The sequence below is a fragment of the Struthio camelus genome, chromosome 3, assembly GCF_040807025.1.
Source record: "Struthio camelus isolate bStrCam1 chromosome 3, bStrCam1.hap1, whole genome shotgun sequence".
NCBI classification, from domain to species: Eukaryota; Metazoa; Chordata; class Aves; order Struthioniformes; family Struthionidae; genus Struthio; species Struthio camelus.
In genome coordinates this window covers 91812703-91828357 of record NC_090944.1, presented here as the reverse complement: position 1 = coordinate 91828357, position 15655 = coordinate 91812703, and the positions used below count along the sequence as shown (strand labels likewise).

At 43.5% G+C, this 15655-nt stretch overlaps 1 protein-coding gene across 1 annotated transcript in view; it reads left to right on the top strand.

Moving 5' to 3' along the window:
- The window catches only part of PGBD5 (piggyBac transposable element derived 5), a 69887-nt gene that overhangs the window by 39496 nt on the left and 14736 nt on the right, over positions 1-15655 (top strand). Inside the window, exons 3-4 of the mRNA XM_068939051.1 lie at positions 2234-2368; positions 14280-14460. Of these exons, the coding sequence (XP_068795152.1) occupies positions 2234-2368; positions 14280-14460 (316 nt within the window). The remainder of the gene's footprint in view (positions 1-2233; positions 2369-14279; positions 14461-15655) is intronic.

The window sequence follows — 15655 nt, the reverse complement described above, 5'->3', positions numbered from 1 at the left end:
TTTGAAAAAGAGATGGGGATCAACTGTTCAGCAGCAGGCACATCCCAAATGCTGTACTGCTTGCAAGTCCCTTATAGCTGTTAAAAGAGGGGTTGCATATGTGGAATGACAGCACTTGTCTCCCCACCCTTTCTGAAGGAAGCAAGAATAGCAAGCTCCAGGGCTCTCATTTCAATGTCTCTGCTGACCACATTCCCTCTTTGCAGCAGGAGCAAATTCTGCCCTATCCTGTCCGATTTTCTTTCCCCTTTCCCAGCAGTTCAGTAGGGATTTCTTATGGAGAAATGGAAAGGACATTTGGGGTAGGAGAAAAGAGGGAAGCCTCTGAGTCCTAGGGGAAGGCTGGGCTTAGGGTGGACAGGGGGAAGAGGAGGATGGGGAAAAGGTTTTCAAAATTCAGTTTTGCTTTCTAAACTTAAGGCTGGCAGGCCTTATGCTGTCTTAGTAGGGGGAAAGAACGCAAAGGGTAAGCAGGATGCAGCAGAGCTGCTGTGGCTGATGCTGTGGTACAGAAGAGGGAGTTGAGCTAAGGGCAGAGGGTAAAAAATGTCTTCACGTTATACAGCCTTTTCTATCTGCCGCTCACCATCCTACAGTGGAGAAGATTAAACAGTTGCGCCTCACTGTTTGGCAGGATCTGGCAGGTAAGAGGGCCTTTCCAAAAGCTGAGGAATTTTTAACAGCCCCATGCCAAAGGATGTGGTCCTCCCTCTGCAGGGAAGAGACAGAAAGCGACAAAAGAATGAGGTCAAGATTAGTATTTGCAAATCACTGTCCAAACTCCTTGAGGTGAATTTGCAAAGCTTTGCAGGTGGTATTCAGAAAGGGCAGTGTCTCATGCAGACCTTGAGAGAGGAACAGGGTTTGGCTCCAGATGGGGCAGCGGCAGATTTAAGAGCAAGTAGTTTTGTATGCAACTCTCCTTACTTACATCTGCATTTTGGTGTATAATTTGCACATTTCGTAAGAGTGCTTTCAGATGGTCCTGTGAATGTTTTATGAGCTCTTAAGAACTAGAGTACGTATAAATGAAAGTTTGCAGCCACCACTTCATGGGGACGGCATGGATGCCTATTTTGGGCTGACAGATGTTCAGCCAACATCCGGAGCAGCTGCTGGCCTCCTGAATACATCAATGGTACTTAACTGCTTACCCACCACATCTCCCTTATGAACGCACCTCCCAGGTTTAATGCAGCATTGTTCTCATTTTTGTCACTGGGCACATGCAGATGTGCACCTGTGGTGAGTGTATACGCAAAAGTAACACACATGCAAACATTGCAAGCATCCATCTGAGAATGACAGCCTTTGTATCATGGATACCTATATCTGAGGTGGTCCCCGTAGATGCGTGGTCACTGGAAAAGAATGGGCTCCTTTAGTACATACCCCATCTGACTTATTTTGCATATATCTTTAAAGGTGGTATGAATTGTGGCCTGCGAGGAGATAGTAGTGCTTTTCTATAGGTCTATTTTGTAGTATAAAACCTAACAACTTTGGTGTGCAGTAAATGGAGGGAAAAGCAATGAAACAGCTATAAGCAATAGAGAACCATTTACATCTTCTGGATTCAGAGTGCAAAAATGGCTTCATTTTCACAGATGTTCATTACTTGCTCCACTCTGCCTTGTCTTTTTTCTGTCCCTGTGTCTTCTCCTTTCTCTTTCTCTCTCCTTTTGTCAAATTTTTCAGTTTCTGAGGCGAGAGAGACTCCCCTGAAGCTGCTGCCACCTGGAAAAATGTCCTTGTCTCTTCATCATCTCCTCAAGTGGCAGCAGAAAATATCTTTGTCTCCCTTGATTTCTCTCTCTCTTTGCTATGTACTTTCCTTTGCTGTAACCATGTTAGGGGATGTTTAGGTGGAAGACGTTTTACCAAACAATATTAAGCTTGTGATGAAGCTGAGAGGCATCCCCTTTAACACTGCTTCATTTTGGAGGGATGTTAAACTGTAGCTGACAGTGAGAGGTGGAGAGCCATGCCTTGCCATATCTGCAAACCAGACGTAGAGCAGCCATCCACAAAGGAGGATACTTGGTCAGGCTATGTTTTTTGTTGGGTGGAAGCATTAAACAAAAGTAATGCTGCTCCTTTGTATGAGGTGATGTCCACAAACATAATAATGCAAGGATTGTGTTTCCTTGGAAGAATTTAAAGCGCTGTTTCTTTTCAGGAATCCTGTAGTCTTCTATTTTTCTTTTTTCCCCTCTTTTCTTTCTAACTACAGGTACTACATGAGCCCCTGATTGATGAGGATCCTGTTTTCATTGCCACATGCACAGAGAGGGAGCTGCGCAAGAGGAAAAAGAGGAAATTCAGTCTCTGGGTTCGGCAGTGCTCCTCCACTGGTTTCATCTGCCAGGTGGGTTTTACTACTTAAGATCTGCTGATTCAGTTCCTAGCGGGCACGTAAGTGTGTTGCAGGACCAGTGGTAGCAGTCACTTCTGTTTGTAGCCTTGCCACAGGCCACAGTCTGAATGCAGCAGGCCTCTGACTCCCACAGATACTAGATCTGAAGGCTGGTGGCAACAAGTTCCCAATGATCTGTTTGCTGTATGAGGTAACTGAGGGTGCCTGTCTCTAACGCTGTCCCTCTGGCTGCCAGCCCTAAGCTCGTTAAGTTGAAACAGAGTTACAGGCTCCGTCCATTTGTACCTCCTAAGTTTACCTAAACATCTAGGTACTGTGACTCCTGTCCTTTTGAATGGGTCGGCTTCTTTCTCCAGGGAGGATAACACTGCATCTGTGATAGCCAGCTATGTCCAATAGGCTAAGTCAATATGGTGTCAAGAAACCCAGTTTTCTGTGAGCAACATGTTAGCAGGGTTATGTATTACGTTTCTTTTGACACCTCTGCTTCTCTGCCAAAGAAATAAAATCTGACACGACTTCAAGACGATATGTGAGCTTGAGCGTGAGACTTTGTATTTGGTGTGTCATAAAGCACGGGGGACAAATTTTCAGATTCTCAGAATCTGCAGTTGCTGATGTATTTTTTTAAAGCGCTTGAAAATCTGGACATTTATTTTGATACCTAGAGGTGAGGGGGCGGATATTTTCTGATATTTCTTTTTAAGAGCTTCTGTGAAAACTTAGTGTCATGCATGTTCCAGAGCAGCGACTCTGAAGTGCAGGTACAACACGCAGACTGACTGTTCAGGCTGACTGCATGGCAAAACTGCAGGGCCTGTGGATTTACCGTGGTTGAACATTTGTTCACGGTAAAATCTGATCTGTGAATCACTACAACTGTTTGGAGAGCTGTGCAAGAAAAGAAGCTACCTGGAAACAGAGGATTACGTTTTCAGCAATGCAATTCACTGTAAGAAGAAAATTAGGACCACTACCACTACCACTTCTTCTACCCAGATTTTACAGCGGTTGTTTTGCCTGATAGAGTGGGTTCACCTTGTGAGGTGTCCTTGGAAGGTTCCGCTCTCAAGGTTTTTGGAAAGTCATTTGCTATACAGAGTCAGTGTCCTTAATCTCCAAGGTGAACTCCAGCTGTCCTGCGTGCATGCCTTATTGACATGCCTTGTTACATAATGGGTAGAGAAAGAATAGTTTGCTGATCTCTCTTGCCAGGTCCCTGCCCCAGGCAACTACCACCAAACTAATAAATCTTGAGACGTGCCGGAGGTTTCAGATGCAGAACTATAAATATGTCACATCTCTCTTCCTGTCCATTGAGAGAGTAAATTAATGGAATGTCGATTGAAACAGAATAGATGCTCAGGACCCCGCTAATCCTCTTGCTCCCTTAATGAAATAGATACTCACACTGCACTTGCATCCAGATGACATCCAGAATCTCCTTAACAGCTTTCTATCTTCATGCCATGACTTGGCTCTAATTATCATTGTGCTAAAATGATTGGGTGATAGGGACCTTAGAGAAGGGTGAAAATGAAGATTCAGGAGCATGAACATTCATGCTAAAATGGAAAAACCTAGTCTCAGGAGGGGCATCTTCAACTACGGTGAGTTTGAAATGCCACCCACGTTCAGTTATGCGTTACTACTTTCCCTGCACGCTTACAAAGGAACTTGAGGAATCCAGAGCACTTACTTGGTGGCTACTCGTATTATTTTCTGTATTTAAAAGAGGCTTTTTTCTGTATTTAAAATACTGAGAGACCGTGAGAATCTTTTCACGGTCAACTAACCAAGCAGGAACATGTAGGAAGGGCAGATCACTCAACGTAAATGTACATCTACAGCAGCTTGGAACACGAGCAAAATTTTTTAGAGGTTTAGAAGGAAAATAAATGCCCTGCTGCAGGAGGGCTGACTTTGTCAAAGTAGGCAGCAAAACTACCCTGACAGTATTACCTCTTTCACTTGTCTTTAAGCCTGGAAACCAAGGTAGCAACAACTGCTGCTGCAGGGGAGAGCTTGGGGTAGTCTCATTTCTTGCTCTCTAGTACAGTGAGAACAGCAAGTTCAACTTTCAGTATCTTGGGTCTCCCTCCCTACTCCATCTTCTCCCTGCTTTCCTCCTTTCCATAACAGAAGCCCACCCCTACCACGCCAGGACCCTTCATTTGTAAAGCAGCAAAGGTTGATTTTGCTGACCCTGCTGGGAAGCCTTGAACCAGCTGTGGGACTGTTCCTCACTTGCATACATTCAGTGCTGGGGAAATTGCAGTCACTCCCAGCTCTCCTGCTTTATCATCCTTTTATGCGTTCTTAGTTACCTTTTTCAGTTTTGCAGAGCAGTTTATGTTGGTATTGTATATAGGGAAAATAACATTAACATAAAATCAGGAACCTACCCACTGGCTGAAAGCCCCCCCTTTCTTCAAAACGTATTACTTGAAAGTGGGAGCTCTAGTGAATTCCTACCGCAGCCACACAGCCACAGGCGCTCTGTGGCTCTGGGCATCCCGGCACTACCAGCAGCAGCGGGGGGACTCCCTTGGCACTGCAAGGCCAAAAACACTCAAGTAAGTGGTTTGAAATCAGCTTAGTACTGAGGTAGGGGAAGGTGGATATGAGGGAGAGAGGTTTCTAGACAGTAGCTAGTTTTTCACAATATTAACTCCTCCTCCATAACTAATAGAGGAATATTTTGGATTTATAAGGTGCTGGGAGAACCTGGTCTGGAAAGCACTACACAGTCATACTCCCATAGCAGCTCTGTTATAGGCAGGCTGATTATATTTCTTTCCCTTGAGAATGGTACACTTGGCAGCAGTAGCGCTTGGGTTGGGTTGTTCAGGACAACTCAAGTAGATCTGAGTACAAGCACAGACAGTGAGCTGTCCCTCCGGTTTATTTCCCTACATATTATTGCCACTAAGATACTTTTCTAATTAGTATTTTAATGTCTTGATTGTCGTTTGAATGACCACAGTAGCTTAGAAATCTTCCTTTCTTTCTTTCTTAGAGTATTTGCAGAGTAAGTCATCCTCCTTAAATCAAAACTCTGAATGTGTCAGTTTTAGTTCCCTCTTTTTCTCTGAAAAAATTATAGAACACTTGCTTTTAAAATATGTGCATAAAAGTGATGTATAGGTCTCTTTTTCATTCTAGGTATAGCACTAGAGCTTATCAAAAACTGCTGAAAGTTCCCAAATACTCAGGGTTAGCTATTTTATTCCAGTAGGACACATCATGCTTTCACTTTCGTTCTCGCGTGTGACTCGCAAGGAATGAACATGGCCGTGAATAACTGTTAGTAAGTGATGCTTAGTCCTTGCATAACATCTCCTGGACAAAAATATTTTCTGGTCATTTTACACATGCAGAAGGAAGCATAAAAAGCTGGTGGGTTGCTCAGAATCCCACACAGAGTCAGGCAAGATTAGGTTTTCCCACAGTGCCTAGTTCTGGACCACAGCCCCTCTGCGCAAACACAAACCAAAAGATGGTCCTGACCCAAAGAGTCATCAGTCAACAGAACGAAAGGCAATAGATTGTGTGGAGCAGTGCAGAGACAGCCAGGCAATATTAATTGCCATGATAGGCAGTAATGGAATTAGCTCATCAACCTAATTATTCACTTAAACCTTGACATTATGGCAGAGGAGGAGAAGAGATGACTTTGTGGATGTGTGTATCATTGCCTACTCCTTGGGATGAAATGTTTTCTCTGAGGCTATTCTGGGCCATCGTCCTCGTCACTCCGCTCCCCCTCCTCACTCCGCTCCCCCTCCTCCCCAACTGTGTGGCCTCCACACTTGATTTTGTTCACTGGCAGAAAGTTCTAGCGAGAATGTTTTTAATTTTCACCAATGTTTCTGTTAAACATCTCTCATGGATTTATGATGTCCTTTAGATCCTTTTGCTGGGACTGAATTTGAGTTTCCACCTTTTGCTGATTACTCTGAAGAAGGAATGAGTCAGAACAGATTAAGAAAAAGAATTGTGTCCCTGCCACTCAAGTCTCTCTGCATTACTGACCTATCCACGGCTGGTATTGTAGTAGCATTTAAGGAATGCCACCTGGATCAGGGTGGCCCCTGAACGAGGGTGTAAAAAATGACTCTGTCCCTGAAGAGCTGCAGTCTTAGTAGAAGTGAGTTGCCTGAGGTCACAGGACAGATCGAGGCAGAGCTGGGAATAAACCTCAGCTCGCCCAACTCAAACTGCAGTGCCTCAGCTGCTGCCCTCTGTTGCTTTTTCTACTGCAGAATGTCTTGATTTCTTACAGTATCTCTCAGTTGCAGCAAAAAAGAAAACAATATAAACATCACACTTTTATATGAAATGCTGTAGTTCATTCTTGATTACTTGCAAGATAAGTACAGCTATCTCAAATAACTTCATAACCTTGATGATTTCACACCGTAAGAGTTTATTTCCACAGTCCCCTATAAACAGAATTAAGGGAATCTGAGAAGGTGCTCTGAAGAATATATAATTTCACAGTGTATCGCATAAGTGCATTCATTCGCTCGTTAAACTATAATTGATTTTACCCATTCCCTTTTGAAAGAGGAAAAGGAGGGGGAAATAAGCCTGGGGTGAATTTGGTTTTCAAGGTCAGAGTTGCGGGAGAGTTAGCCATCTGTGTGTTTGTTTAATAAAGCTACTCAGAAATGTTATTGTTTCAGCCTGTTTAAGTTCTGTTCAGAGATTAGCCTGAGCCAATGGGTTTCTTTAAACAGTGCCCGGATGATTTTACTGTCAGTGAAACAGTTGCATCTGGAGTGCACAGGCGTAGTTGCTGCTTTGAACAGATTCTCAAGGCCAGGCTTTGGCTAGGAGGGGATCCCAGGAAATCTGATCACCTTCAGTCATCAGTCATTGTTGTTTGGAAAATCCTGTCGGCTTTTTTCCTTTGACCAAGTGGCTCTGGCTGTTTAACGCATGTAGATCTCTATTGTCGGTATCTGAGAATCTCAAATATTATTTGAAAGTCAGTAATTCTTTTGCTTGCCAATGTTAAATGGGAAGGTAGCTTTTCCAGATGCATGGTGGGCCAACCCAATTCATTTCTCTAGAATTTAAAATCCTACTGTGTTTCTAGATGCATGGGAAAAGTAAACATCAAAACTAACTGATGCAGAGATCTCTACCAGTGTTTGCAGGTAATCCCAGTGTCTATTTTTAGGTGGGAGTGAGGGTTATTGTTTAGTTCTAGTCTGCGGTGCTTGGGGTTTTACTGATGCTGTTCACAGTTACGTGGCCAGTATGATGTTCTTTTCCTTTCTGCAGCTGTTCTTACTCAGTGCAACTCTGCCTGAAGGAGGATGAAAGCAATAGAGCCTCCTCACTTCCTTACTTAATAGTATTGCCATAGGAACTCCACCCACAGATCGAATCCCTTTGTGCCAACTTCTGTATAAATACAGAACAAAAAGATAATCCCTAGCCTGGCAACTTTATCAACTATCTGCAAGATGGAGGCGTAAGCTTCCCTCAGCAAGTCACTTCTGTTGAGGCATGCCCAGAGTCTCTGCAAGCAGAACATGTACAGCACTATTTATTAGCTAATGCACACGGTAGACAGCTAGGACTAAAACACTGCTAAGCACTAACATACTCACTGCTTCCAGCGAGCCTCCACAGGCCAGGCAGTCATGCTACTCCTTGGAAATGAGCTGGGTCCCTTGAGGTTACTGAAGTGTCATCTTCTGATTTTTCTTAAGGTTTTATATATCTTTATGGAAATATTTTTCTTCTTGAGCTGCTAACTATTATCCTATCAACAGTTACACCACTTCTAACTGTTAATCACTGTCTGACTGATAACTTTCTTATCTTGCGTCCCTCACTCACATATCTTTGCACAGCTTCACAGTAATTTGCACAGTAAAACTGCGCCAAGGTTGTGCAATTGTGTGGTACCAGAGGGAGGCCTCAGGTCACGGAGCTGAGCTGGGCTGCCAGTTACAGTGAGAGAGCCTGGTGAGGCAGTGTTAAGAGGGTGGTGGTACCAATTGCATAGCTTAGCAACTGAGTTGTAGGGGGGATGCATCCTTTCTAAGAAGGGTATTGAAGAGCAAAAGGAAAGAGTTTTGCAGAGGGTAGCAGTCATGGAAGGGCAGCATGGGAATAAATAAAAATTGTCTTGTCTGGCAACAATAGCTGGGTGGTTGGTGTCACAGGACAAACATAAGCAGGAGTCAGTATACTGAAAAGGTAAAGGAAGAGCTGAATAGGAAGGGCTAAACCGTGAGTGACGGCCAGTTTCCGTTTTCCCGGTTCACTTCCATTTGATGCTCTAAAGAAGGAGGAACTGGTGGAATGCTGACATGGTCAAAGCAAATAGTTAGGCAAATGTTCTCTGAGGCAGTGCACTGTCTGTTATCAAGATACACGTAAGCAAGGCTAAGAGAAAGAAGGATGGTTGCAGTAACTGAGATGAGAGCCAGCCACTTCTCAGGGATGTGAATGAACAGGAAAAGCTGTACCTTAGAGGTGTTATACATAATGACTCTGCCTGACTTAGATGTGACTGGCCTCGGAGAAGCTAGGCAGAGAAGTCTACAGCTGATGCTGCCCAGGTTGTATGTTTGCCCTAAACAAAAGACGTTGTAGCATCCTCAATGATGAAGAAATCACGTGGAGGAAGGGTATCGGGGGAAGGAAAACAAAGAGCTTTATTTTAGGCTTGAGGTGTCAACTAACGCATCTAACAGTTTCTCTCTGCCAGTCTCACCAATATCTTGTTTGAAACTTTGAAGAGCATGTACAGATGAAGTAGAGGTTTGCAACTTCTCAGCACAGAGATGTTACTGGATCTGTGCGTTACCGTGGATTGAAATCATTCGGAATAGGAGGCAGAGGGAGAAGAGAGAGGGACCAAGGAAAACACTTTGTATGCAACCCCAAGAGCTGCTTGTGAAAAGGATGAGCAAGCTGCGTGTCCTTTAGAAAAGTAGGAAGAGAATAAGGAGGATAGAATCAATGGAAGATCCAGTCTCAAGAAGACCACGGTCAGTGGTGCCAACAGCTGCTGAGGAAGAGCTAGACCTAGGAACTGGCTGAGAAGAGGGCATTAAAAAGGGGTGGGATATGTGCTGCAGAGGGTTTGGAATGGAATTGGAGGAGAGGATCTCCCAACACTGATGATAACAGGAACAGTAAGAGATGAGGTTTAGGGTAAGAGGGGAATACAGAGTGAGATAGGATCTAGAGAGTGGTGCAGAATGAGCAATTGAGTATTTGGCTCTGAAGTCTATAGAAAAAGGAAGTTGGTTTTTTTTCAATGGCTGTTCAACATCCAAAAAATATGACTGTGCCATTCTTTGTTCCCTTGCTTTCATAGCTGCGTCATCTGAAAACTTGGCTTCTGTTTTGCGATTGTTTAGGGTCTGTCCTGTGTTAGATGTTTTGCACAATGTAGCCTTCAAAATCTTCCTCCTGTTCATTACTACTGCCCTTTTTTTCTTCCAAATGTCATCCATTTTGCTTGATAATTGTACCCTGGGGTGCTTCAATTATGTATGAATGCGGAATATTTGGGACGTGCTATTCACAAGTGCTTTCAGTTTACCATCTGAGCTTTGAGCATGAACAAAATCACCAACATTTTAGTTTCTAGGGCACCCTTAAATGTGCAGTCAAGATACAGCTTTTGTTCCTATCTGCCCATTTTTTACCCCAATCCATAGCAAGACCTTATGAACTCTCCACATAAATTTTCCATAGAGTAGATGCCAGCACCGAGCAAGAAAACCCTGTTGGCTTGTAGCATGAATGTCTGCTCTGAGACCTTAAGCAGCAGTCGTTTCTGCCTTACTGTTCGTCCTTTCTCTGGTAGCTCTCTCTAAGCAGTCTGTCCCCATAGCCAAACATACGTGTTTTGAGGTTCTGAATGGCAGGTGATTAAATTGCCTCTCATCTGTCAACGTATGGAATCTCCAGTTTAGAGCTGTGATGTCTTTTCTCACTGCTGCGATGTAGGTAAACTGGCCTTTCCAGAATGGTTTACTTTATTTGTTTTACTTCTGATTTGTAAGAGTTCAGCACAGTCTTTACGAATAGCTTGTTGCTCTGCCATCCAGGTATATTGATTGATATCTGCTTCCACATTTGCGATGGGAGGAGGCAGAAGCAGTTGCAGTGGAAGGGAAGTGAAAGGTGAGCCAGAGACTGTGAAAGTCCTTTCTTATTGTCAGGTTTTTCTGGGATGAGACTGATAGGATGCTGCATGGAGAGTAAAGGCAGAAAAGAGAATGGTTTGAGGGATGAGTTAAAAGAAGTGGGAAGAGAGCTGGTATTGTGCACAAAGGATTAAAACATGTTGGATAAAAAGAAGGGGGGACTGCACCGCATAGAAAGATGGCAGAATTGAATGTGTAGGCATGCTGATAAGACAAGAAGAATTGAGGCATGACTAGAAAAAGCTTTCTCCCTGTTCTAGTACTGCAGGGTAAAGAGCTTCAGCCTGTAGTTGCCTCATAAGACAAACGATGTCACATCTTTAGAAAAGCCCATTTGGTATTGTAGATCGAATGAATCGATAGCCACTAGAAGCCACATGACTGTCACGTCAGTAAGTGTGACCTCTGCAGATATTCGAGAAATATTGCTTTGACTGTCACTCTCAGAAGCAGTACGCGTTGCTGCCAACATCTCCATCTGTTGTCCTGCAGCAGTTCTGGAGCTGGTGCTTTTGTTGTCATTTTGCTATTGGAGCATGTGGAAAAGGTACAAAGCTCTTAAGGCTAACACAAGGCAAATCAGCAGCTCTGGTGAATGAATTAACCAATGTTTTTGAGGGAGCAGCTTCTGACTGTACCTGTGAAGTCTGCAGACTGGTAACTGCTAAATAACACATTTAATGAATTATAGAATGTGAGGGAATACTGTAGGCTTTGGTAGGCAGGACCTTAAAGATCTGAGGTAGAATGGAAATTGGATGGGAGAAGGGAGAGAAGGAACATAAGGGCCATATGGGATCCTAGCCACTTGCAAAGATGTTTGAAGCCATGCCTTTGCCAACTGTCTGTATGCAGCTGCTGTTCTACCGAGGCCTTAATGCCTTCCAACATTACGATGCCGTCACCTGCCTTCCCAGTAGAACTGAACATGATAAAGCTTTCTGTGATGCTTCTCCAAAACAAGAAATAATTGTACCAGGAACAAGTGCTGTGCTTGGATAGGCAAGGAAATGCCCAAGGAGGAAGAAGGGGGGATGTTAACACAGTGGGAAGAAGGAATGGGAGTGGGTTCAATAGCAGACATCAGTGTAGGGCTAAAGGACGTTGGGGAAGTGAACAGAGCAAGGAGGAGTGAGAAGCACAAGGTGGTTGTTACAGGGACTCTTGAATGAGCACGGAACGCAAAGCGAGAGTGCTGGATGTTCCAGGTGCACAGGGAAGTCTGCCAGCAAAGCCTATGGCATATAGATCATCCGGATGTGAAAGTATTGATACATCAGTGGACAGACAGTTGCATGGTGGGTATGCTCTTTAAAGTGTAGTGGCTTGTGGACCCAAACCAGCACACGGTGAGGAACCAATTGGCCCTGGCAGATTGTCTCATACCTTGGGTAATACTCTGTAGGGAACACCAAATGAGCACCTAGTAAATGAGGCTCTTGGGTGACTAAGACTTACCGCAATAGGGGAGGGGTTGTTGGACACTTTCGTAGGCATAGAGATGACTGCTTTGTTTTCAGCTCAACTGCTAACCCAAAGTAAAAACTAATCTGTCTGTATCCTTTGTGTCTTCATTGCTTTGTCCGTAGATGTTAAGGGCTCGATGTAGGGTCTCTGGGGTCGCACACTAGTAACCTAATCTTACTTTTGATACCAATAATAATGCAATATCTCTGCAGTAACTTTGGAACAATCTGCCTTTTGTATGTGTTCCACTGTTAAGCTGCTCTCTTGAGCCCTAATTAATAACCTAAATGACTTATTGTAATTAGCTGGTCCTCATAAGCTTAGCATTGGTGGAAGTGAAAATTTGGCAGCTTTCAAAATTAAGGGCAGCATGGTCAGAGAACCTACCAGCATTCCTGCCTTTTTCCTCATCTGGAGATTATTTTTATCCAAAAGAGAATGTTTTTTGAAATGTATATTTAAGGCTTTCTTTTAAAACATGGCTTTCTTTTCTGGAGTTAGTGTGTGTCTTATCCTTGCACCAGCTTTGTTCTTTAACACATTAATTACTTCAAAATACAAATCTTGTCTCATGTCTCAGAGGTTTCATACATAACATACTCCTCTGGGGTTTGTTCCATGGTGGACAACTAGCTAGGCAGCATTACATTAGTATATCTCAAATGCCAGTGCTGGGAGATGCACCATCTAAAAATAGGGAGAAATGGGTTCAGTTGATTTTTGTTTCCCTTTAAGATCAATGAGATATAAATTCCTGAGAGGACCATTGCAAACATGCTAGCATTTTTATTCTCTGAGCACTGTGATGAAGTTTCCTTTATGAAGGAGTCCACTGGTAAGAGAAATTGATGCATATACAGGAAAGCTGTGCTGTATGTTCTGGATGGCTGAGGTCTCAAGCAAGTTTAGGAAGACCTCATGGATGCATCACTCCAACAAATGAGGCAGAATTTCTTTGCCTGTCCCTCAATGCCTTAGCAAGTTTAAGCTTTTCATCTGATTTGAGTATTTCGGAACAAAAGTCACAAAGGCATGTCTGGGCAAATTTTTTCAATAAATTTGCTTTTGTGTGTGTATTTAAATCTTCACAAGTCCTATGGAATTACAGACTATTTTAGAGACTGAATACAGAGTTTGCTTCTTCTCATTTCTCTTACCAGTAGGATATTTCTACTGACTTTAAGAACAAGAGGAAAGTCAGGTGCCCAGGTATTCAACTTTGATGAAAGTTATGCTTGTAAAATGCTGTCAATGAAATAAAAAAGGAAGGCTTCTATCCACAGAAAGGGTATGTGCTTTCTCCCACTGCGTGGCAATGCATAAGACTTCTCTTCTAGAGGGCTCACTTGGAGGAGTGAAGGAACAGCTTTTCTTCAGTGCTCTTTCAATTGATGCAGGTATGCTAGCTATGCTGTGTTCAGTTAATTATAGTCACATTACTACGGGGCACATGTTCTTGCTCTCTAGCACAAACAGGCATATCCACCTACAGATGATGATGACAGCTCTCTTTAGATGCAAGAGTGATGCGGGCTGCCCTGTGGCAGGATATGTGCTAAAGCTCCTGCAGCCTGCTTCGAAGGACCTAGGCATGTAACTCTGAAAAGCGGCATATTGCACTGTACCCTGCTTCCTGGTTCAATCTGTTTTGGTGGGTTGTCTCCAAATCAGGAACGAAGAAAAGGAGCTAAGAATTAGTGCTGTGCCTGGAGAGCCTGATTAGGATGTTCTGGCTGGTTAAGTATGTGTGTTGCTGGCTCCTCATTTATGGGGGTGCACCCACGCTTGCATCACAGCCTAATGGCCACTGCCAACAGAAATAAATCTGAATGTTACTGCAGTAAAGCTAATGGGCCATTTCCTTCTGGTCATCTTGTAGAGGCCTTTTTTGGCTCGCAGCGATAAAGCCTATGCAGATTCAGTACAGCAAATAATCTCAGTTATGACTTGAGATTTTTACTGCCAAGCAAACGATCTTCCAGCTGCACAACAATGACAACAACCTCAGGAAGCTCTTAAGCTGAGGCAAAGGTCCCTGCGTTTATCTGTGGCTGTGCCAGCTAACCTGTGGTAGTTTTAAAGCAACAGCCCTTGAGAAGGACTTTAAATATTAGCGATTCTAAAAAGGTATCTGCTGCCTTAATCCTCAGTTTGTCTCTGGTTGAGCAGGGCAGTTGTGCTGACAACTGCATCTGCTCCCTCCAGCTTCCTTATAACCTTCTGATTTTTCTTCCTGTTTCTCATTTAAGATTTATGTCCATCTCAAGGAAGGGAGTGGTGCTGACGGGCTGGATGCTTTGAAGAACAAACCGCAGCTCCACAGTATGGTGGCCAAAAGCCTTTGTCAGAACGCGTCTGGAAAGAACTTCATCATCTTCACAGGCCCTAGCATTACCAGCCTGAATCTCTTTGAAGAATTTGAGAAGCAAGGTGTGTATCTGGTGATTCACTGGGTTTTCATGCTGAAAGACCTGGGAGCCGCCTGCTACGGAATTCGAACAACTCCCAAAAGGCTTTGCTGTGATTTCAATTCCTTGTATAGGTCAATCATCTCTAGAAAAGGTCTCATTCCTGAAAAGGTACTATGCAGGGGTGTTTTAAAGTGGGGTTTATGCTCTGTGAATCTTCCAAATTCAGAATGAAGGTGCAAACATATTCTAACAAGTGTATTTGAGGCTCTTGCTTCTAAGGCATTTGCCTTAGAAATGTGAGGTCTAAACTGCATGGCCTGGGGGACGTCTCAAGGGATCTGCCTGTGATTTTTTAGGCCAGTTGTGAAAGATGAGGGATGGGATGAATCTTTAAAGGTGTGCCTTAGAAGTCTTTTGGTTTAGTGTCTGTTAAAGATGTGATGTCTCACCGACAGTTATACCCTAGTATATACCCTTGCAAAACCCTAGTATGGTTTGCTTTTTTACTGGTAAAAACATGTCTTGATAGGGCAGTTTTTAAGTGTGCAAAACATAAACTCTACACCAGCCAAAGCAGAATGACCATCAGCATGGCAGTGTGGTTGTACCAGCCAGCATCTTGCTAGTGCACAGAGTAAGCCCAGGACGTTCTCTCTATCAAACATCCCTTCAGCATAAGTTCTGCTTTTGGCATGTTTTCCACTGAAGAAAACTAAACCCACCTGGGGCATTATATTAATGAAATGTGGCCCAAACCAGGGGGAAGGACTTGGAATTGAGACAGTATCTTGATTCCCATTTAAAATCAGAACTCTACTGAGTTATACCAGTGCTGTAGCTGAACCCCTCAAGCCTGCACTTCAATTTGTGCTAGCACTGAGGACTGCTTCTGCTGAGTGCAGTTCAGGACTTAGCTCCTAAATTATTTTAGATAAGCTGAAGACTCACAGAGTGCAGTGGAATACTGCCATACTGTAACAAAAGCAGTCATGGTTTACCAGATGATACAACCAGCCATGTGGGAGGGAAGTCAAGCATATTTATAGTTCACTGGCATTTTTCCTCTGAGTGGCTTTATGCTTTAACTGACTTATGCTTTAGCAAATGAGTGATTTCATGGCTGACTATAACCATCACATTTTAAGACTACCAAAGCTATTATGCAAAATGTCTGATCACAGAACATAGAGGATACCCCACATACTCCCAGTACT